We start from the raw sequence: 25,000 nt of genomic DNA, 5'->3' as shown, positions 1-25,000 counted from the left end.
TGGTATGACTCGGCCGGGGTTTGAACTCACGACCTACCGATCTCAGGGCGGACACTCTAACCACAAAGCCACTCAGCAGGTTGTAATTATAACTAATATAGACACTTACATCATGTGTTGCCTTCATTATAACACTTATATAAGACTTTTATAGTCATTTTGATAGAAGGCTATTATAGGTAAATAGACACTTACATCATGTGTTGTCTTCATTATAACACTTATATAAGACTTATAGTCATTTTGATAGTAGGCTATTATAGCTAACACAGACACTTACGTCATGTGTTGCCTTCATTATAACACTTATATAAGACTTTTATAGTCATTTTGATAGTAGGCTAATATAGACACTTACATCATGTGTTGCCTTCATTATAACACTTATATAAGACTTTTAAAGTCATTTTGATAGTAGGCTAATATAGCTAATATAGACACTTACATCATGTGTTGCCTTCATTATAACACTTATATAAGACTTTTATAGTCATTTTGATAGAAGGCTATTATAGGTAACAGACACTTACATAATGTGTTGCCTTCATTATAACACTTATATAAGACTTTTATAGTCATTTTGATAGAAGGCTAATATAGCTAATATAGACACTTACATCATGTGTTGCCTTCATTATAACACTTATATAAGACTTTTATAGTCATTTTGATAGAAGGCTAATATAGCTAATATAGACACTTACATCATGTGTTGCCTTCATTATAACACTTATATAAGACTTTTATAGTCATTTTGATAGTAGGCTATTATAGCTAATATAGACACTTACACCATGTGTTGCCTTCATTATAACACTTATACAAGACTTTTATAGTCATTTTGATAGTAGGCTATTATAGCTAACAGACACTTACATCATGTGTTGCCTTCATTATAACACTTATATAAGACTTTTAAAGTCATTTTGATAGTAGGCTATTATAGCTAATATAGACACATCATGCGTTGCCTTCATTATAAAACTTATATAAGACTTTTAAAGTCATTTTGATAGTAGGCTATTATAGCTAACAGACACTTACATCATGTGTTGCCTTCATTATAACACTTATATAGTCATTTCGATAGTAGGCTATTATAGCTAACAGACACATCATGTGTTGCCTTCATTATAACACTTATATAAGACTTTTAAAGTCATTTTGATAGTAGGCTAATATAACTAATATAGACACTTACCGGTACATCATGTTTTGCCTTCATTATAACACTTATATAAGACTAAGTCATTTTGATAGTAGGCTAATATAACTAATATAGACACTTACATTATGTGTTGCCTTCATTATAACACTTATATAAGACTTTTATAGTCATTTTGATTTTTTTGACCGAATGTCTCCAATACCTTCTCGGATAGCCGTGCATGGCGCCCCCTCCTCGTGCTCCAACCTGATCTCCTTGAGCGCCACCAGGTTGTCCGTCAGTTTGCTCCGCCCCTTGAAGACGGTCGCGTAGGTGCCCTGGAGAAAAGAAAAGAAAAAGGGGAGAAGTGGAGGAGCGGAAGAATCAACCTGGCTCGGCGAGGAGGTTAAAATTAAACCCCTGCGACTGTCTGCTGGCGAGAGTTATCACTTCCTGTGGGAGTGGAAGAGCAAAAAACTCTTGACATACCTCTCCCAGTTTGTCCAGTTTGATGTAGGTCTCCAGCTTCCCAAAGCCAATCTCGGACTGCGGGAGAGACAAGGAGGCGTGGGATTAATGACCGCTGTGTTCTTATTAGCGGCGACAAGCTAACAGACATCAACATCAATCCTTCTGACAGCCTCAATGCGGCCCTGAGGGCCCTGAGGAAGTCCCGCAACCAAGACGGCATCATGGCTAATCTCTGGTGACAAATGACTGTTGGCTTTTATAAGGATAAATACACTGCATCTGGAAAGTATTCACAGCGCTTCACTTTTCATTTTGAAAATAAAAAAAATCACATGTACATAAGTATTCACAGCCTCTGTTCAATACTTTGTTGATGCACCTTTGGCAGCAATTACTGCTAGAGATGTCCGATAATATCGGACTGCCGATATTATCGGCCGATAAATGCTTTAAAATGTAATATCGGAAATTATCTGTATCGGTTTCAAAAAGTAAAATTTATGACTTTTTAAAACGCCGCTGTGTACACGGACGTAGGGAGAAGTACAGAGCGCCAATAACCCTTAAAGGCACTGCCTTTGCGTGCCGGCCCAATCACATAATATCTACGGCTTTTCACACACACAAGTCAATGCATTTCATACTTGGTCAACAGCCATACAAGTCACACTGAGGGTGGCCGTATAAACAACTTCAACACGGTTACAAATATGCGCCACACTGTGAACCCACACCAAACAAGAATGACAAACACATTTCGGGAAAACATCCGCACCGTAACACTACAGAACAAATACCCAGAATCCCTTGCAGCACTAACTCTTCCGGGACGCTACAATATAAACCCCCTGCTCTCCTCTCTCCACAGAGGAATGATGTAGCTGACAAGAGTGACCGTCAGGTTCTTGGTTACCTCCCTGACTAAACTAAGATGAATACCAACGCTTTCCATCCAACATGATGGAGTTTGAGAGGTGCTGCCCAAAGATAGGTGTGCCAAGCCTGTGGCTTCTTATTCAAAAAGACCCGAGGCTGTAATTGCTGCAAAAGGTGCGTCAAAGTATTGAGCAAAGGCTGTGAATACTTATTTACATGTCATTTTTAAAAATGTTTCAATATATTTGTAAAATTACAAACAAATCCCATTGTCAATATGGGCTATTGCGTGTAGAATTTTGAGGACAAAAATTAATTATTCCATTTTGGAATACGGCTGGAAGATAACAAAATGTGGAAAAAGTGAAGTTTTGTAAGTCCTTATTAAACAATAGGCAATCATTTTAAATTCTTATTTGTAATAAATGTTTTTTTTTAGCTTTGTGAAGTGAAAGTACACTATATTGCCAAAAGTATTTGGCCACCCATCCAAATGATGAGAACAAGGTGTCCTAATCACTTGGCCAGGCCACAGGTGTATAAAATCAAGCACTTAGGCATGGAGACTGTTTCTACAAACATTTGTGGAAGAATGGGCCGCTCTCAGTGATTTCCAGCGTGGAACTGTCATAAGATGCCACCTGTGCAACAAATCCAGTGGTAAAATTTCCTCGCTCCTGAATATTCCAAAGTCAACTGTCGGCTTTATTATAAGAAAATGGAAGAGTTTGGGAACAACAGCAACTCAGCCACCAAGTGGTAGGCCACGTAAACCGACAGAGAGGGGTCAGCGGATGCTGAAGCGCATAGTGCAAAGACTTTCTGCACAGTCAGTTGCTACAGAGCTCCAAACTTCATGTGACCTTCCAATTAGCCCACGTACAGTACGCAGAGAGCTTCATGGAATGGGTTTTCATGGCCGAGCAGCTGCATCTAAGCCATATATCACCAAGTCCAATGCAAAGCGTGGGATGCAGTGGTGTAAAGCACGTCGCCACTGGACTCTAGAGCAGTGGAGACGCCTTCTCTGGAGTGATGAATCACGCTTTTCCATCTGGCAATCTGATGGACGAGGAGAACGGTACATTTCGGACTGCATTGTGCCGAGTGTGAAATTTGATGGAGGAGGAATTATGGTGTGGGGTTGTTTTTCAAGAGTTGGGCTTGGCCCCTTAGTTCCAGTGAAAGGAACTTTGAATGCTCCAGGATACCAAAACATTTTGGACAATTCCAGGCTTCCAACCTTGTGGGAACAGTTCGGAGTGGGCCCCTTCCTCTTCCAACATGACAAGGTCCATACAGACATGGATGACAGAGTCTGGTGTGGATGAACTTGACTGGCCTGCACAGAGTCCTGACCTGAACCTGATAAAACATCTTTGGGATTAATTAGAACGGAGACTGAGAGCCAGGCCTTCTCCACCAACATCAGTGTGTGACCTCACCAATGCGCTTTTGGAAGAGCGGTGGAAAATTCCTATAAACACACTCCGCAACCTTGTGGACAGCCTTCCCAGAAAAGTTGAAGCTGTAATAGCTGCAAAAGGTGGACCCACGTCATATTGAACCCTATGCGTTAGGAATGGGATGGCACTTCAAGTTCATATGTGAGTCAAGGCAGGTGGCCAAATACTTTTGGCAATATAGTGTATTAAAAAATATTAGATGACTTGATATTGGAAATCATCAACATATTCCACCATAAGGCAGGACTATTTAACTATCTAATTGTCAGAATAATTGTATATAAGTTATCACACAACTTGTTTGCTATGAGTTCAGGTTGACCTGCGTGAAGACAAAAGCTGTCTTTGATCTTATCAAGCAAAAGGCGGACGGCTTGTAAACCCTCCACTGTGTGCGATGGAATGCGCCGTGGAGGTGTCGGTTTCTTTGATCTATTGGACTGCCACAGGAAGGACCCGAAATCTACGAGCAGAGAGGAGGCAAACCTGACACCGCTCCAAGCACCTTTTTGTTTGAACTGTTTATGACCCCCTCCCCTTAGAAGCAGCTGCAGCTATGTAATCAGGAAATGCCCAAATAAATGAGGAGGCGTGCGGAGCTTGTTCCTCGGAGCGGCGGGGTGACACTGTGCGAGGGTGCAGGTTGACGCGCTCTCCCCTCATGAGCTAAATTAAATCCTGTCTCTGTTTGATTCCTTGCTTCTTGTCTTGTTTAATAGATAGTTTGGTGTTTGAACCTGACAATTATACTTGTCAAATATCGATTTGACTGGAGCGTTGTTCTGTATTTAAACATTTAGCTAAAAAAGCTTGTCAGGAGTTCTGCTGTTTTAAGGACCTGTTGCAAAAAAATACGTTATAGCCGCTCCCAAGTTTTGGAACTGAACTCGTCTGAAGTCACTGCCCTAGGGCACGAGAAGGTACTTTTGCCAGAATAACATGTGACCTCAGCACAGCGAGCTCTGACAAAACTCCGCGGCCACAACATTAGGTACATCTGCACAAACGACAGAAGCTCTTGGATTGTCCATTTTCTGCAGGTGTGCCTAATGCATACTTGCCAACCTTGAGACTTCCGATTTCGGGAGGTGGGGGGTGGGGGCGTGGTCGGGGGTGGGGCGGGGCGTGGTTGGGGGCGTGGTTAAGAGGGGAGGAGTATATTGACAGCTAGAATTCACCAAGTCAAGTATTTCATACATATATATATATATATATATATATATATATATATATATATATATATATATATATATATATATATATATATATATAGATATCTACATCCTGAAAATATGCAAACAAACTGTGTTTAGATAATTGAAACTTCAAACTTGCATAAATAAATATTAAGGAATATAACATAACTTGGGTTCTGATAGTTTCAAAATGTAATGAATAAAATGCTAAAGTTGTTGATAAACAAGCAATTATTTCAATAATTAAATATGGTCATTTTAAATGAATTATTATGATAATTTAAAATCAATTATTTCAAATATGTTTATTTTAATGTATAATTCTATGGCTGGATGTAATAAGGAGTCACGAAAAAATACAAATAAAAATACAATTAATTTTGATGTTTTTAGCAAAATATAGTAAAAATTTATTTAGTTTTTTTTTTAAATTAATAAATATATTTATTTTTAGGTAAGATAAACATAATAATACAATGTATCTCTAGTCTGGATGATTTAAATAAATAAATGATAAATGGGTTGTACTTGTATAGCGCTTTTCTACCTTCAAGGTACTCAAAGCGCTTTGACACTACTTCCACATTTACCCATTCACACACACATTCACACACTGATGGAGGGAGCTGCCATGCAAGGCGCTAACCAGCACCCATCAGGAGCAAGGGTGAAGTGTCTTGCTCAGGACACAACGGACATGACGAGGTTGGTACTAGGTGGGGATTGAACCAGGGACTCTCGGGTCGCACATGGCCACTCTTCCACTGCGCCACGCCGATTTAGTTCTTGTCACCCTGTTGTCCTCCCGTCATGAAAAAAGGCTGTCCTCACTCAAGTCTGCATGAAGCTGGAGGGGGCGTGGCTTCCAGCTCCGGCTGAAAATCGGGAGATTTTCGGGAGAATATTTGTCCCGGGAGGTTTTCGGGAGAGGCGCTGAATTTCGGGAGTCTCCCGGAAAATTCGGGAGGGTTGGCAAGTATGGCCTAATGTTGTGACTCTGTTACGAGTCGGTCTTGCAGAAGCTGCAATAGCAAGGAGGTGAAGAACAGTGTTTGCAAATTTGCACCGTGTTCTGCGCGCTAAAACCACAAACCGATAGGACAGGCACTTCCTCTCTCGCTAGCATCAATTATTGTACCGGGACACCTGAAGGAGAAGAAAATGGGACACACATCTGCAGTTTGCAGCTTCTCCTGGGAAGACTTTCCGCAAGACTTATGCATGAAACACTCCAGACACTTTACGCCTTTTGCTCATGAATCCTCCGTCTCACCAGCGATGCCCGTCGGGAGCGCCGGCTCAGCGGCTGATCAAAGGACGGGCTGCTCAGCTGCAACTTCTCCAAATAGCCGTCGGGTATCCTGATGTCGGCTGGCAGGGACAGGCGCTTGTTCAGGTCCTGTGCGGAGGAGACACGAGCAGCGGTTACACCAGGAGGTCAAACGGCAGCGCAAACATGCTGAGTAAATAACAATGGCGAGTCGGGTAAATAGACTCAGAATAAACACATGCAGCCGAAAGTAGAAGGCAGAGACTAGGGTTGTACGGTATACCGGTACTAGTATAGTATCGCGGTACTAATGAATCAAAAACGGTACTATACTCTGTTTGAAAAGTACTGGTTTTACGTGCAGAGGAGCATGTTCGGCAGCGCACACACACAGAGTACTTACAAGCAGACAATGTGTAGACAGAAAAGGGAGAACGGACGCATTTTGGCTTAAAAACTAACGATAAAGGTGAAGTTATAACACTGAAACGCCCTCAGGAAGAGATGCTTTAAGATATGGCTAGCTATCTAGCTGCTGTTTTGGCTACTTCTAAATCACTAATCCTCGCCTCCATGGCGACAAATAAAGTGCGTTTCTTACATTATCACTGCAGGACGAGGAATAGCTAAACATGCTTCACTACACACCGTAGCTCACCGGCTTCATTATGTACAAACCCCGTTTCCATTTGAGTTGGGAAATTGTGTTAGATGTAAATATAAGTGTGTAAAGGATATCACCACATGGGCTCAGGAACACTTCAGAAACCCACTGTCAGTAACTACAGTTGGTCACTACATCTGTAAGTGCAAGTTAAAACTCTACTATGCGAGGCGAAAACCGTTTATCAACAACACCCAGAAACGCCGTCGGCTTCGCTGGGCCTGAGCTCATCTAAGATGGACTGATACAAAGTGGAAAAGTGTTCTGTGGTCTGACGAGTCCACATTTCAAATTGTTTTTGGAAACTCTAGACGTCGTGTCCTCCGGACCAAAGAGAAAAAGAACCATCCGGATTGTTATAGGTGCAAAGTTGAAAAGCCAGCATCTGTGATGGTATGGGGGTGTATTAGTGCCCAAGACATGGGTAACTTACACATCTGTGAAGGCACCATTAATGCTGAAAGGTACATACCGGTTTTGGAGCAACATATGATGTCATCCAAGCAACGTTACCATGGACGCCCCTGCTTATTTCAGCAAGACAATGCCAAGCCACGTGTTACAACAGCGTGGCTTCATAGTAAAAGAGTGCGGGTTCTAGACTGGCCTGCCTGCAGTCCAGACCTGTCTCCCATTGAAAATGTGTGGCGCATTATGAAGCCTAAAATAGCACAAGGGAGACCCCCGGACTGTTGAACAACTTAAGCTGTACATCAAGCAAGAATGGGAAAGAATTCCACCTGAGAAGCTTAAAAAATGTGTCCCCTTAGTTCCCAAACGTTTACTAGGTGTTGTTAAAAGGAAAGGCTATGTAACACAGCCCTTTCCCAACTACTTTGGCACGTGTTGCAGCCATGAAATTCTAAGTTAATTATTATTTGCAAAAAAAAACCAACTAAAGTTTATGAGTTTGAACATCAAATATGTTGTCTTTGTAGCATATTCAACTGAATATGTGTTGAAAAGGATTTGCAAATCATTGTATTCCGTTTATATTTACATCTAACACAATTTCCCAACTCATATGGAAAAGGGGTTTGTAAACAAACGCCATGGGTGGAGCTACACCTGACATCCACTGTAATGATATCAAGTACAACAGCGTATCAAGCCGATGCTACTATGATTACATTGATATTTATCATCACAAAATCTTTTTTCCTTTTCAAAAAATTCATATTATGTTTATAAACTCAGGAAGTACGTCCCTGAACACGTGAGGACTTTGAATATGACCAATGTATGATCCTGTAACTACTTGGTATCGGATTGTTACCTAAATGTGTGGTATCATCCACACATTTTATAAAGCATCCAAACAGAAGAATAAGTGATTATTACATTTTAACAGAAGTGTAGATATAACATGTTAAAATAGAAAGTAAGCAGATATTAACAGTAAAGTGGATTAATAATCAATTTTTTACAGCTTGTCCCTCATAATGTTGACAAAATAATAGAACGGAAAATGACACAATATGTTACTGCATATGTCAGCAGACTAATTAGGAGCCTTTGTTTGTTTAAAATGACCACTGTACCCATAATTCCAAATATTCCTTGACAACATTTCCATGGAAATCAAAGAATAATTACTACAAATTCCAAATGTTTTAAACTTTTCAAAATGTTCAGCTTATTCATGACCGTTGCAGATCGTGCCCCTGATTCAACCAATTCCAACCACCGTGAAATTATTCCTCTCATTCAGGACAACAATTTTCAGTAATTATACCTTTCTCAAACCATTCAAACGCAAAATGTTCTGCTCATTCACAATATCTGGGCTATCTATTTCTCACATTGATTTTTTTTCTTCATAATTTTACATTTTCTTGACAATCATCCAGTTGAAATTAATGGAGGACAAGTTCCACATTTCTCAACGGATTCAAAACATTCAGGAAATTCAAACTACACCTACTCAATGGCCTAGTGGTTAGAGAGTCCGCCCTGAGATCGGTAGGTTGTGAGTTCAAACCTCGGCCCGAGTCATACCAAAGACTATAAAAATGGGACCCATTACCTCTCTGCTTGGTACTCAGCATCAAGGGTTGGAATTGGGGGTTAAATCACAAAAAATGATTCCCGGGCGCGGCCACAGCTGCTGCCCACTGCTCCCCTCACCTCGCAGGGGGTGAACAAGGGGATGGGTCGAATGCAGAGGACAAATTTCACCACACCTAGTGTGTGTGTACTTTATCTTTAACTTAACTTGAACTTACTACTAAAAGACAAGTTGTCTAGTACGTGCACTATTTTATTTAAGGACAAAATTGTTCTTCGATTGCAATAAGAAACATATGTTTAATGTACCCTAAGATTATTTGTTAAAATTAGGCCAATAATCATTTTATTTCGAAAATAATCGAATATAATTTTGGTTTTGGGACCATCCCAGCAGAGACACACACACACACACACACGTGGGAACCTTGAGTGATTCAGGGTAAATCTTTTCCCAGAGTCACAAAGTACAAGAGCATTATCCTGATGATTTGTTACATAAAAGGCATGCAAACACTTTAAATACAATTTCTGAAGTCTTCCCATCCTGCATTTCCTCCCTTTGTTAGATTACCGTTAATCCGGGTTCCTGGTAGCAGCTTTTTAAATCTACTTCCCACACCCGGCTGTGGGTTTACGAGCAAAAATACAGCAGAAAACAATCAATTATGGGATGCTGCTTGACCGCAAAAAAAAATTCTTCCCAAATATTAATAAATATATCAATCCGCTCCAGCGTCTGACAATAAAAGCACAGGGGTGGGTCCACAACTTCCATTACTATTCCAGCTGGGATGTCCAAGCTTTCTTTCTTTCTTTCTATTTTATTTACTTATTTTTTTATCGTGTTCTGTTTGTGTTGTGTTTCGTATTATCTTTTAACCTGCCCATTGTACAGCACTTTGGCTACCCCTGTGGTAAATTTTAAATGTGCTTTATAAATAAAGTTGATTTAATTTGATTTGATTCTTTCCACATTCAGTAAAATCAAAGTACTGTATTTTCTGCACTATAAGGCGCACCTAAAAACCTTAAATTTTCTCAAAAGCTGACAGTGCGCCTTATAATCCGGTGCGCCTTATATATGGACCAATATTGAGCCACAACAGGTCTAGCAACTACGGGATGCATAACGTAACCCCAGCCTCTTACTGTAACGTCTATTCCAGGGGTGCTCATTACGTCGATCGCGAGCTACCGGTCGATCGTGGAGGGTGTGTCAGTCGATCACCAGCCAGGCATTAAAAAAATAGTCCTAAAAATGAGCGATCATAAATCTTCACTATGACGTTACTTTCGTCACTTGATTGACATTCACGGCACCCGAGGGTCTTCTGAGATGACGCTGGCTGCTGCCAGCTCGTTAAAATTACCGACAGGAAGGCGAGAAACGCTTTATTTCAACAGACTCCGGCGCCGTACCTGTCGTCAAAACTCCAAAGACCGACTGCACAGTTGCGCTAACAAAATAAGAGTCTCAGAAAGCTGGCGTGCACAAGCTAGCAAGCTACGGAGTTTGCCGACAATGTATTTCTTGTAAAGTGTATACAAAGGAGTACGGAAGCTGGACAAATAAGATGCCAAAAACCAACCACTTTCATGTGGTATTGGACCGAAAGGAGGACTTTTTTCTCCTCCATTCGAAAATGCGGACGTTATCATCACTACTGTCTGATTCCAAATAATGCAAGTCATCAGAATCAGGTAATACACCAACTTATATTCTTGTCTTCATGAAAGAAAATAATCTGTATGTGTTAAACATGCTTGTATTATCTTTAAACACCTTTAACTTATTAACAATATTAACTATATGTGTTAAACATGCTTGTATTATCTTTAAACACCTTTAACTTATTAACAATATTAACTATATGTGTTAAACATGCTTGTATTATCTTTAAACACCTTTAACTTATTAACAATATTAACTATATGTGTTAAACATGCTTGTATTATCATTAAACACCTTTAACTTATTAACAATATTAACTATGTGTGTTAAACATGCTTGCATTATCTTTAAACACCTTTAACTTGTTAACAATATTAACTATATGTGTTAAACATGCTTGTATTATCTTTAAACACCTTTAACTTATTAACAATATTAACTATATGTGTTAAGCATGCTTGCATTATCTTTAAACACCTTTAACTTGTTAACAATATTAACTATATGTGTTAAACATGCTTGTATTATCTTTAAACACCTTTAACTTATTAACTATATGTGTTAAACATGCTTGTATTATCTTTAAACACCTTTAACTTGTTAACAATATTAACTATATGTATTAAACATACTTGTATTATCATTAAAAACCTTTAATTTTTTAACAATATTAACTATATGTGTTAAACATGCTTGCATTATCATTAAACACCTTTAACTTGTTAACAAAAACATATATTTCATAAATAAGTAAATATAAATTATATAGATGAATGAGGTAGATCCCCACGACTTGATCAATTGAAAAGTAGCTCGCCTGCAGAAAAAGTGTGAGCACCCCTGGTCTAGTCTATGTGCCTTATAATGCGATGCGCCTTATATATGAACAACGTTTTAAAATAGGCCATTCATTGAAGGTGCGCCTTATAACCCGGTGCGCCTTATAGTGCGGAAAATACGGTATGTGGGGGTCACTTTGATACATTTTGTACATTAATGATGCTAAAAACAAACCTTGGTACATCAATATACAGGCCTCGAATTTTGACTTTTTAAGGTCAAGGCAAGAGTCGCCTTAAAGGAGGGCTCATATTTTAGGTCACCAAGGCAAGTTGGAAGGTCACCAAGGCAAACTGTGTGTGCACACACACACACACACACACACACACACACACACACACACACACACACACACACACACACACACACACACACACACACACACACACACACACTCTTGTATTTGTTACTTTCTTGAGACCTCGGAAAAATGCCTACCTCTTTAGGATCACCCTTTCTATATACATAAAGATTTGTATTTACAACATTAATAATATATACATACTATGCAAATATATAAAAGGTAAGCTTTTAGTAAATTTTTATTTTTTTTGTTTGTAATTGGTTTTTAATCTTCATTATTTACTTCAAGTTATTACAGTATGTCTCTATATACATTTAAAAATAAAAATTAAAATTCGCAAACGGGGGCGCATTTCAATTTCTTACACACACTTGTTATTACATATGTTGGCCAGAGGGAGAGCACTTCGAATTTTGACACACACTTGTTATTTCATATGTTGACCAGAGGGGGAGCACTTTTAAAACCGACACAGTCAATTTGAAAAATCCCTCCTTTTTGGGACCACCCTCATTTTGATAGATTTCACCACCAGGGGTGCAAATGAGTCATTCTCTATTAGATTAGACGCACGCACGCACGCACGCACGCACGCACGCACGCACGCACGCACGCACGCACACACACACACACACCTCCTTGATATCACTCCACAAATCTTTGTTTGATAAAGTATAGGGATCTATTCCATTGCGTAGTTAGATTTTTTTTGCTCGTATCTGTTTTTTGCAGGAAGATTTAAACCTCGCACGACAAAAACTAAAATCTAAGTAAGATTAAATATCTCAAAAGGGTGATATTTGCTTATTTTCTGTCTGATAAGATCATTCTTCTCACTAAGCGGATTTTATGTTAGAGTGTAGGGCTGCAACTAACGATTAATTTGATAATTGATTAATCTGTCGATTATTACTTCGATTAATCCATTAATAATCGGATAAAAGAGACAAACTAAATGTGTATCCTTTCCGGTATTTTATTGGGGGAAAAAACAGCATACTGGCACCATACTTATTTTGATTATTGTTTCTCAGCTGTTTGTACATGTTGCAGTTTATAAATAAAGGTTTATAAAAAAATAATAATTATAATAATAAAAAAAAATAATTTAAAAAAATTGCCTCTGCGCATGCGTATAGCATAGATCCAACGAATCGATGACTAAATTAATCGCCAACTATTTTTATAATCGATTTAATTGATTAGTTGTTGCAGCCCTATTAGAGTGTTTTACTTGTTTTAAGTGTTTTGGTCCTAAATGATCTCAGTAAGATATTACAGTTTGTTGCTGAGATTTGATGACCTATATTGAGTAAAACATGCTGGAAACTAGAATATCAACTGTTGCAAAGCTGTGTCATCAACACTCAAGTATAAAACAACTTTTTTAAAGTAATAATTTCTTATTTCAAGCATGAAATAATCATGCTCTTTAGCAATCGCAAAAGTGAAATACCCATCAGGATTGTTATTGATGATACACCAATAGAATATGTTCAACAAAATTCATTCTTAGGAGTGGTAATAGATGAAAATATATCATGGAAGCCTCATATAAATTACCTGAGGACAAAAGTTGCTAAATGTGTTGGAATGATGAGGAGATCATGTCATTTATTGAACACCAATGCTCTGCTTTTATTGTATCATTCATTTATTATGTCATATCTAAACTATTGTGTTGAAGTCTGGGGAAATTGTTATAAATCCCATCTACAGCCTTTAGTCACTCTGCAGAAAAAGGCCATTAGGATTGTGTCCAATGTTCACTACTTACATCATTCAAATCCACTATTCATGGAGTTAAAGCAACTTAAACTGCACGATGTGATCAATTTTAAAACTGCTCAAATTATGTTTAGGGCATCCCAAAACTCTCTACCATCCAATATACAAAACCTATTCCAGGATAGAGATGCTCATCATAGTTACAGTCTAAGAGGAAACAACAAATTATATTTGCCTAAATTTAGAACAACTTTAAAATCAATGTGCATTTCAGTGCGTGGAGTCAGTCTGTGGAACAACTTAGGGGACGAGTTAAAAACCTGTTCTAACATGATTACATTTAAAAGACTGTTTAAAAAAGAAGTACTGAAGAAGTACGAGGAGGAAAGAGAGTGATGCCCTCAGCACAGAGCGATGGGAGAGAGGTGTATGGTCAGAGAGTGTTTGGGCCTGTGTGTGTGTGTGTGCGTGTGTGTGTGTGTGTGTGTGTGTGTGTGTGTGTGTGTGTGTGTGTGTGTGTGTGTGTGTGTGTGTGTGTGTGTGTGTGTGTGTGTGTGTGTGTGTGTGTGTGTGTGTGTGTGTGTGTGTGTGTGTGTGTGTGTGTGTGTGTGTGTGTGTGTGTTTTGTCTCGTCTTGTCTTGTTTTATAGTAACAGTGGTACTATTGTATTGTTAGTGTACAGGAGCTTTTCTTGTTTTGTTTGTATAGTATTGTTCTTGTATTATATTGTTTATGTTAAATGTGGAATGAGTGAGAGGGGTTGGGATATTATAAGCATTTGCTTCATCCAACCCCTTTTCAAGCCTTGCATAAATGTCCCTGCCAAAATGTTTTTTAAAAAAAAGTGTGTGTTGTACTGTGCAGGTTTGAAATAAATAATTCAATCAATCAATCAAAATAAAAAATCATGACTTTGACACAATTGTGTCTCATAATAAAACAGATGACAGTCAAATGGACTTTGCTGTTCTATTTTCAATGAAACAATAGAAAATACGTACTCGTATAGTAGTACAGTTGTTATTAGTGAGACTATACTTATTTTAAGGTATTTTTGGGTTCATTGAGGTTAGCTAATTTTACTTGTTTTGGAAAGTCTTGACAAGCCACATTTTCTTGTTCTATTGGCAGATAATTTTGCTTAGTTCAAATAAAATACCTCAAATGTTTGTATTTTTTTATTCTTGTTTTTGAACACTGACTTTTTGCAATGCAGATACTTTGTTGCTGCTTTCTTTACAACAGCCATCTAGCCTTGGTTGACCACCACTGGTTTTTAGGGCTGCAACTAACAACTAATTTGATAATCGATTAGTCTGTCGATTATTACTTCGATTAATCCATTAATAATCGGACAAAAGAGACAAACTACATTTGTATCCTTTCCAGTATTTTATTGAAAAAAAACAGCATACTGGCACCATACTTATTTTGATTATTGTTTCTCAGCTGTTTGTAAATGTTGCAGTTTATAAATAAAGGTTTATATTATAAAAAATAAATTAAAAAAATTAGCCTCTGCGCATGTGCATAGCATAGATCCAACGAATGGATGACTAAATTAATCGCAAAGTATTTTTATAATCGATTTTAATCGATTAGTTGTTGCAGCCCTACTGGTTTTCACTTCCGGTAAAGAAGTCACGTGTCGGAAAACAAGCAATAAGAAAAGTTGTTTTTGCGTAATCGGGTACCTTTAAAAATATTTTAAGTTACCGTGTTTTCCGGACCATAGGGCGCACCGGATTATAAGGCGCACTTCCGATGAACGGTCGATTTTCGATCTTTTTTCATATATAAAGGCACACCGGATTATAGGGCGCAATAAAAAAAGTCTTTTTTTTTTTTTTTTTCTAAATGTAAAAGACTTCCTTGTGGTCTACATAACATGTAATGGTGGTTCTTCGGTCAAAATGTTGCATAGATGATGTTTTACAGATCATCTTCGCTTCCCGATGCGCTGTTTTGTGGGCGGTCTTATTTACGTGGGTCACCTTCGGCAGCGTCTTCTCCCCGTCATCTATGTTGTAGCGGTGTAGCGTGCAAGGACGGGAGTGGAAGAAGTGTCAAAAGATGGCGCTAACTGTTTTAATGACATTCAGACTTTACTTAGATCAATAACGGAGCAGCGTCTCCTCATCCGGAAACAACAACAACACCGGAAATGGGTCCGACCGGAACTCTAATAACTAAAGTTCCTTGGGTGAATAATGTAAACTCACTACACCGGTATGTTTTAGCGCTTTCATGGCGAGTTTACTGACAGATATAAGAACTTTACACTACTTTATATTAGAAATGGCAACAGCGGAGGATGAATGTCACATAACAAAAAGATAGAGAAAAAGAAGAAGCTTATCAATTACAAAGGCGGACGTGCGCAATTTTTCAGGATTTATGCAGATCCCAAATACAGATCAGCAGGCACCAGAAGGTAAGAAAAGTTGCTTTTGCATAACATTGCGAAACAAAACACCAGATAATATGTCTTACCTTATACACACACACCATTACAATACTCATGTTTAATGCACCAACAGTCCTTCAAGCGGTGCAGCTTTATAGCTTACCAAAGTCATACTAAAACATTTTTGATAGATTTTTGAGCGCCGTGTGTAATGTTCTATATTTTCAATGGAACATATAAAATGTTGGTGTTGTTTACTGGAGTTATATTGCCATCATAGTGCAATCTACACGTATCTCTTATGTGTGACTGCCATCTACTGCTCACACTTATCATTACACCATGTACCATGAATTGATTAACGTGGACCCCGACTTAAACAAGTTGAAAAACGTATTCGGGTGTTACCATTTAGTGGTCAATTGTACGGAATATGTACTGTACTGTGATAAAAGTTTCAATCAATCAAACCAAATAAAATAGCTTCAAGGTGGGTAAGCTCAACCAAACATATTCCTTACATTAGGCGCACCGGGTTATAAGGCGCACTGTCGAGTTTTGAGGGGGAAAAAAGGATTTTAAGTGCGCCTTATAGTCCGGAAAATACGGTAATTGATCATGAGAGCGAAGTTGTAATACTAGTAATAAAAATGGGACCCATTACCTCCCTGCTTGGCACTCAGCATCAAGGGTTGGAATTGGGGGTTAAAACACCAAAAATGATTCCCGGGCGCGGCCACCGCTGCTGCTCACTGCTCCCCTCACCTCCCATGGGGGTGACCAAGGGTGATGGGTCAAATGCAGAGAATCATTTCGCCACACCTAGTGTGTGTGTGACAATTTAAAAGTTTGATTACCGTATTTTTTGGAGTATAAGTCGCACCGGCCGAAAATGCATAATAAAGAAGGGAAAAAACATATATAAGTCGCACTGGAGTATAAGTCGCATTTTTTGGGGAAATGTATTTGATAAAAGCCAACACCAAGAATAGACATTTGAAAGGCAATTTAAAATAAATAAAGAATAGTGAACAACAGGCTGAATAAGTGTACGTTATATGAGGCATAAATAACCAACTGGTATGTTAACGTAACATATTATGGTAAGAGTCATTCAAAGAACTATAACATATAGAACATGCTATACGTTTACCAAACAATCTGTCACTCCTAATCGCTAAATCCCATGAAATCTTATACGTCTAGTCCAGGGGTCGACAACCTTTACCAGTCACAGAGCCATTTTGACCAGTTTCACAAATTATAGAAAACATTGGGAGCCGCGATAATTTTTTTAAATTTTAAATTAAATAACACTGCATACAAATTTTTTTTTTTGCTTTGTGCTATGTATAACCAGGGGTCTCAGACACGCTGCCCACACCTTTATGTGGAATTTGAAAGCTGGTGCGGCACGCGGGTTTTAATTGAATGGCGCTTGTCAGCGTCATGCGTGCCGTGATGGTACAGCATATAGCGCCCACTACAGCCAGCGTCGCTGATCAGCCACACGTTGTATGGGGCTTCTGCTTTGATCACGTAGGCAACAGCAAGGCATACTTGGTCAACAACCACACAGCTCACACTGACGGTGGAACATCTGCACCGTAACACAACATAAACACAACAGGACAAATACCCAGAATCCCATGCAGCCCTAACTCTTCCGGGATACATTATACACCCCCGCTACCAAACCCCGCCCACCTCAACCGACGCACAGAGGGGGGGCTGGGGGGGGGTGATGTGTGAGGGAGCAGGGTTGGGGTGGGGGCGGGGTTTGGTGGTAGCAGGGGTGTATAATGTAGCCCGTAAGAGTCAGGGCTGCATGGGATTCTGGGTGTTTGTTCTGTTGTGTTAAGGTGCAGATGTTCTCCTGAAATGTGTTTGTCATTCTTGTTTGGTTTTGGTTCAAAGTGTGGCGCATTATTAGTAAGAGTGTTAAAGTTGTTTTATATGACCACCGTCAGTGTAACCTGTGTGGCTGTTGACCAAGTATGCCTTGCTGTCACGTATGTGTGCAAGCAGCAGAAGTATATTGTTTAGCAAGTGTTGGGCTGGCACGCTGTTAATACAGATTGTAGAGGGCGCCAAATGTTGTTCCATCATGGCACGCCCTTATTAGAACCGTAAGGGTGAAAATCGGTGAATATTAAACCCGAGAGGCACTGAAATCCGGAAGTCTCACGGGAAAATTGGGGGGTTCAACAAGTAAGCTGCTGAGCCGCATCAGAGTGATCAAAGAGCCGCATGCGGCTCCGGAGCCGCGTGTTGCCGACCCCTGGTCTAGTCTCTTACGTGAATGAGCTAAATAATATTATTTGATATTTTACGCTCATGTGTTAATCATTTCACACATAAGTCGCTCCTGAGTATAAGTCTCACCCTCGGCCAAACTGTGAGAAAAACTGCGACTTATAGTCCGAAAAATACGGTAATCAGATTTTAAAATGTAGTTCGACTAATATCATCTTGATAATAATTAATTTAATTCTTACGCTCTGCCGAGGGCCAATAAGGTTCTAGCTGTGGGCCGAAATTGGCCCGCTGGCTGCAGTTTTGGACACAATTATATTAGTATGAGCTAACTGTTGGAAGAGCCCTGCTTCAATGAAATGGACGAGGAGGACATCATCATGACTTTTTTTTTTTAAATAGTATTTCCTCCAACATTAAAACAACAACAAAACAGGTGAGGGTAAATTGGTAAGCTATTCAAGTGCCAGTCAGTCAGCCTGGAATCTAAAGCAGTGGCACTGGAAAGAGAACAGCTTCTGGCTTCTATAACGCACAGAATTGTTTCAAATATATTCGCAGGAATCGACCTCTGAGATGCAGGATCTAGTTAAGAAGTGTCCCAACACTTCAAAACAGTCCTTCCTGTCTGAGACACAACTTTGACCACATTTCAACGTCAGTCTGACTAATGTGTCACTGAGGGTCACTGGCAGGCGGCGGCCAGGCGGACCGTGGATCAGTGCAAAAACAGAAAGAGTGACGCTTCACTTTGGATCTTCATAACGTGCGCCAGACAGTCCGGTCTCGTTGTGACGACGGGTCCGGTGCCGTCCTGCTGTGTCCCCCGCGTGGAAGCGCTGACATCCATCACGTGACCTTTGCACCGGCCGCCGCCACCCCCTGCCGTTGTCCAATCAAGCGGCCCTAATCGGTTACAACAGGCGCCCATCTGGACCGTATTACAGTAATCCCTGTGATGTAATTTCACGACGGCGCTGGTTTCCAGCCCTACCTGACTGCCGGCGGGAGGACTTCCTCATCCTGACGGTTGTTGTCAAACAGACACACGAGGTCATGAACTGGGAGGAGTAATGCATCCTTAGTATTATTATACAAAACCCAAAACCAGTGAAGTTGGCACGTTGTGTAAATGGTAAATAAAAACAGAATACAATGATTTGCAAATCCTTTTCAACCTATATTCAATTGAATAGACCGCAAATACAAGATACTTAACATTCAAACTGGAAAACTTTGTTATTTTTGGCCAATATTAGCTCATTTGGAATTTGATGCCGGCAACATATTTAAAAAAAGCTGGCACAAGTGGCAAAAAAGACTGAGAAAGTTGAGGGAATGCTCATCAATCACTTATTTGGAACATCCCACAGGCTAATTCAATCAATCAATCAATGTTTATTTATATAGCCCTAAATCACAAGTGTCTCAAAGGGCTGCACAAGCCACAACGACATCTTCGGTACAAAGCCCACATAAGGGCAAGGAAAAACTCACCCCAGTGGGACGTCGATGTGAATGACTATGAGAAACCTTGGAGAGGACCACATATGTGGGTAACCCCCCCGAATGCAATGGATGTCGAGTGGGTCTAACATAATAATGTAAAAGTACAGTCCATAGTGGATCCAGCATAACAGTAAGAGTCCAGTCCACAGTGGGGTCAGCAGGAAACCATCCCGAGCAGAGACGGGGTCAGCAGCGCAGAGATGTTCCCAACCGATACACAGTTGGGACAGGTAGGTGCCATGATTGGGTATAAAAGCAGCTTCCATGAAATGCTCAGTCGTTCACAAACAAGGACGGGGCGAGGGTCACCACTTTGTCAACAAATGCGTGAGCAAATTGTCCAACAGTTTAAAAACAACATTTCTCAACCAGCTATTGCAAGGAATTTAGGGATTTCACCATCTAAGGTCCCTAATATCATCAAAAGGTTCAGAGAATCTGGAGAAATCACTGCATGTAAGCGATGATGTTACGGACCTGCAATCCCTCAGGCGGTACTGCATCATAAAGCGACATCAGTGTGTAAAGGATATCACCACACGGGCTCAGGAACACTTCAGAAAACCACTGTCAGTAACTACAGTTGGTTGCTACATCTGTAAGTACAAGTTAAAACTATACTATGCAAAGCCAAAGCCATTTATCAACAACACCCAGAAAGGCCGCTGGCTTCGCTGGGCCCGAGCTCATCTAAAATGGACTGATGCAAAGTGGAAAAGTGTTCTGTGGTCTGACGAGTCCACATTTCAAATTGTTTTTGGAAACTGTGGACTTCGTGTCCTCCGGAACAAAGAGGGAAAGAACCATCCGGATTGTTCTAGGGCGTAAAGTTGAAAAGCCAGCATCTGTGATGGTATGGGGGTGTATTAGTGCCCAAGGCATGGGTAACTTACACATCTGTGAAGGCACCATTAATGCTGAAAGGTACATACAGGTTTTGGAGCAACATATGTTGCCATCCAAGCAACGTTATCATGGACGCCCCTGCTTATTTCAGCAAGACAATGCCAAGCCACGTGTTACATCAACGTGGCTTCATAGTAAAAGAGTGCGCGGGTACTAGACTGGACTGCCTGTAGTCCAGACGTGTCTCCCATTGAAAATGTGTGGCGCATTATGAAGCCTAAAATACCACAACGGAGACCCCCGGACTGTTGAACAACTTAAGCTGTACATCAAGTTTGGAACATGAAATATCTTGTCTTTGCAGTCTATTCAATTGAATATAAGTTGAAAAATATTTGCAAATCATTGTATTCTGTTTTTATTTACCATTTACACAACGTGCCAACTTCACTGGTTTTGGGTTTTGTATGAGATGGCGACTTGTCCAGGCTGTACCCCACCTCCCGCCCGAATGCAGCTGAGATAATACCCCCCGCAACCTTGAAAGGGACAAGCGGTAGAAAATGAATGGATGGATGGATGGATATTCATCCTATTGTTACTGTATCTTCACTGTACATTCTTAAATCTTATTAGGAGCCATTAAGATTGATACAAGTGGCTTTGCTGAAAAGACAAAGAAACACAACTGGATTACTGTTTGAAAGCTTTAGCTACAACCAAAACTTTTGATCTTTGTCTCCAATAAAGCTCGGATATAGCGTGAAACACACTGTAATCACAAATGCTGCTTTTGTCGCTGAGCACAATTCACTTATTGACTTAAAACTGGTTCTCAATGCAGACAAGACAAAACCTAAGCTGTTTTCCAAACAAAGGTAGGTGCCTCAAACTCCCTCGGTAGTGTCCACTCTTGAAGGGAATGTCATAGAAGTGGTGCATGAATATAAATACCTTTTATTGATGACTCTCTCACTTTTAAAACTTTTATTGATCAACTTGTTAAGAAACTAAAATTTAAATTGGGTTTTTTCTTCCGTAATAAGAGATGTTTTTCTTTTAGCGCCTAGACCAGGGGTCGGGAACCTTTTTGGCTGAGAGAGCCATGAAAGCCAAATATTTTAAAATGTATTTCCGTGAGAGCCATATAATATTCTTTAACACTGAATACAACTAAATGCCTGCATTTTTAAGCAAATTTTTTAGAGTATAATAAGTCTCTTTTTCTTTTTAATAACATTGTTATTCAGAAGGTAACCAATAATAAATAAATTACTTCTTACCATTAATGCGACTTCTGGTGCTGTATGGTTTTGCTGATGGCTTTGTAGTCTGGTTTTATTTTTAACAGTGTGATTACCAGCGGAATTATTCATTACTTATCGTGTTAAGCAATGTCAGCTAGGATTTATCTGAGAGACAGATGCAGTCATCAAAAGAGCCACCGGTTCCCTACCCCTGGCCTAGACTCTGCCACATTTTTATCTGTGCTACATTATGGCGATCTTTTCTATATGAATGCTACTTGTTCCTGTCTTCAGATGGTGGACTGTGTTGACCAGGCTTCTTTGAGGTTCATCACAAACTGTAGAGCCATGACACACCACTGTGACTTGTACTTTCGAGTGAGATGGCCTTCTCTGTCCACTAGGAGACAGTGTCATTGGTACACTTTTATGACTATTATCGATTACATTCGTACATTGATTACAGTATTTTCCGGACCATAGGGCACACTGGATTATAAGGCGCACTGCCGATGAATGGTCTATCTTTGATCTTTTTTCTTATATAAAGCGCACCGGATTATAAGGCGCATTAAAGGAGTCATATTATTATTATGTTTTTGTATATGTAAAAGACTTCCTTGTGGTCCACATAACATGTAATGGTGGTTCTTTGGTCAAAGTGTTGCATAGATGATGTTTTACAGATCATCTTCATGCCGTTTTCTGACAGTCACTTCCGGATGCGCCGTTTTGTGGGCTGGTCTTATTTACGTGGGTCACCTTCGGCAGCGTCTTCTCCCCGTCATCTTTGTTGTAGCGGTGTAGCGTGCAAGGACGGGAGTGGAAGAAGTGTCAAAAGATGGCGCGAACTGTTTTAATGACATTACTTTACTTCAATACATAACGGAGCAGCGTCGTCTCATCCGGAAACAACAACAACGGAAATGAGTCCGGTGAAAAACCGTCCGACCGGAACTCTAATAACTAAAGTTCCATCCATCCATCCATCCATCTTCTTCCGCTTATCCGAGGTCGGGTCGCGGGGGCAGCAGCATAAGCAGGGAAACCCAGACTTCCCTCTCCCCAGCCACTTCGTCCAGCTCCTCCCGAGGCGTTCCCAGGCCAGCCGGGAGAGATAGTCTTCCCAACGTGTCCTGGGTCTTCCCCGTGGCCTCCTAACGGTCGGACGTGCCCTAAACACCTCCCTAGGGAGGCGTTCAGGTGGCATCCTGACCAGATGCCCGAACCACCTCATCTGGCTCCTCTCGATGTGGAGGAGCAGCGGCTTTACTTTGAGCTCCTCCCGGATGACAGAGCTTCTCACCCTATCTCTAAGGGAGAGCCCCGCCACCTGGCGGTGGAAACTCATTTTGGCCGCTTGTACCCGTGATCTTGTCCTTTCGGTCATAACCCAAAGCTCATGACCATAGGTGAGGATGGGAACGTAGATCGACCGGTAAATCGAGAGCTTTGCCTTCCGGCTCAGCTCCTTCTTCACCACAACGGATCGATACAGCGTCCGCATTACTGAAGACGCCGCACCGATCCGCCTGTCGATCTCACGATCCACTCTTCCCTCACTTGTGAACAAGACTCCGAGGTACTTGAACTCCTCCACTTGGGGCAAGATCTCCTCCCCAACCCGGAGATGGCACTCCACCCTTTTCCGGGCGAGAACCATGGACTCGGACTTGGAGGTCCTGATTCTCATCCCAGTCGCTTCACACTCGGCTGCGAACCCATCCAGTGAGAGCTGAAGATCTTGGCCAGATGAAGCCAATGAAGTGAGTTTATATTATTCACCCAAGTTCCTTGGGTGAATAATATAAACTCACTACACCGGTATGTTTTAGCGCTTTCATGGTGAGTTTACTGACAGATATAAGTAAGAACTTTACACTACTTTATATTAGAAATGGCAACAGTGTAGGATGAATGTCCCATAACAAGAAAATAGAGAAAAAGAAGAAGCTTATCGACTACGGTGTCAGCGCAAACTACAAAGGCGGACCCGCGTGCAATTTCAGGATTTATGCAGATCCCAAATACAGATCAGCAGGTACCAGTAGGTAAGAAAATTTGCTTTTGCATAATATTGCAAAACAAAACGCCAAATAATATGTCTTACCTTATACACACACCATAATAATACTCCTATGTTGAAGTACATCAAAATTCTCTTATGTTTAACTGCCATCTACTGGTCACACTTATCATTACAGCATGTACCAAATAAAATTGCTTCGAGGTGGGTAAGCTCCACCAAACTTATTGCTTACATTACGCGCACTGGGTTACTGTATATGGCAGAGGTCCCCAACCTTTTTGTAACTGCGGACCGGTCAACGCTTGAAAATTTGGCCACGGACCGGCGGGGGGTGGGGATGATTTTTTTAAATTTATTTATTTATTTTTTTGTCATAAAAAAATACAATCATGTGTGCTTACGGATTGTATCCCTGCAGACTGTATTGATATATTTTGATATATAATGTAGGAACCAGAATATTAAAAACAGAAACAAACAACCCTTTTGTGCGAATGAGTGTGAATGAGTGTAAATGGGGGAGGGAGGTTTTTTGGGTTGGTGCACTAATTGTAAGTGTCTTGTGTTTTTTATGTTGATTTAATAAAAAAATAAAAAAACATTTTTTTTTTTTTTTTTTTGTGCGGCCTGGTACCAATCGATCCACGGACCGGTACCGGGCCATGGCCGGTGGTTGGGGACCACTGCTATAAGGCACACTGTCGAGTTTTCAGGAAAAAAAAGGATTTTAAGTGTGCCTTATAGTCCGGAAAATACGGTACACAGAGAAGTACTCTTATGCTCTGAGATCCAACGATCAGCTGTTGTTCTCTGTCCCTTTTGCTCGCACTGAGCTAGGGAACAAATCTTTTGTCTATGCAGCGCCTTGTGCTTGGAACATGTTACAAAGAGACTGGAAGCTGACTGAATTTGTATCCTTAAAGGGGAACATTATCACCAGACCTATGTAAGCGTCAATATATACCTTGATGTTGCAGAAAAAAGACCATATATTTTTTTAACCGATTTCCGAACTCTAAATGTGTGAATTTTGGCGAATTAAACGCCTTTCTATTATTCGCT

At 40.3% G+C, this 25,000-nt stretch overlaps 1 protein-coding gene across 1 annotated transcript in view; it reads right to left on the bottom strand.

The window, feature by feature from the left end:
* Positions 1–25,000, bottom strand: part of LOC133572009 (cyclin-dependent kinase 17) — a 119,149-nt gene that overhangs the window by 20,404 nt on the left and 73,745 nt on the right. Inside the window, exons 5-7 of the mRNA XM_061924614.1 lie at positions 6,430–6,555; positions 1,637–1,693; positions 1,371–1,485 (exon numbers count right to left, since the gene is read on the bottom strand). Of these exons, the coding sequence (XP_061780598.1) occupies positions 1,371–1,485; positions 1,637–1,693; positions 6,430–6,555 (298 nt within the window). The remainder of the gene's footprint in view (positions 1–1,370; positions 1,486–1,636; positions 1,694–6,429; positions 6,556–25,000) is intronic.

The sequence above is a fragment of the Nerophis lumbriciformis genome, linkage group LG29, assembly GCF_033978685.3.
Source record: "Nerophis lumbriciformis linkage group LG29, RoL_Nlum_v2.1, whole genome shotgun sequence".
NCBI classification, from domain to species: Eukaryota; Metazoa; Chordata; class Actinopteri; order Syngnathiformes; family Syngnathidae; genus Nerophis; species Nerophis lumbriciformis.
Note: the sequence above shows the minus strand (reverse complement) of the source record. Positions and strands in the feature narration are given on the sequence as shown.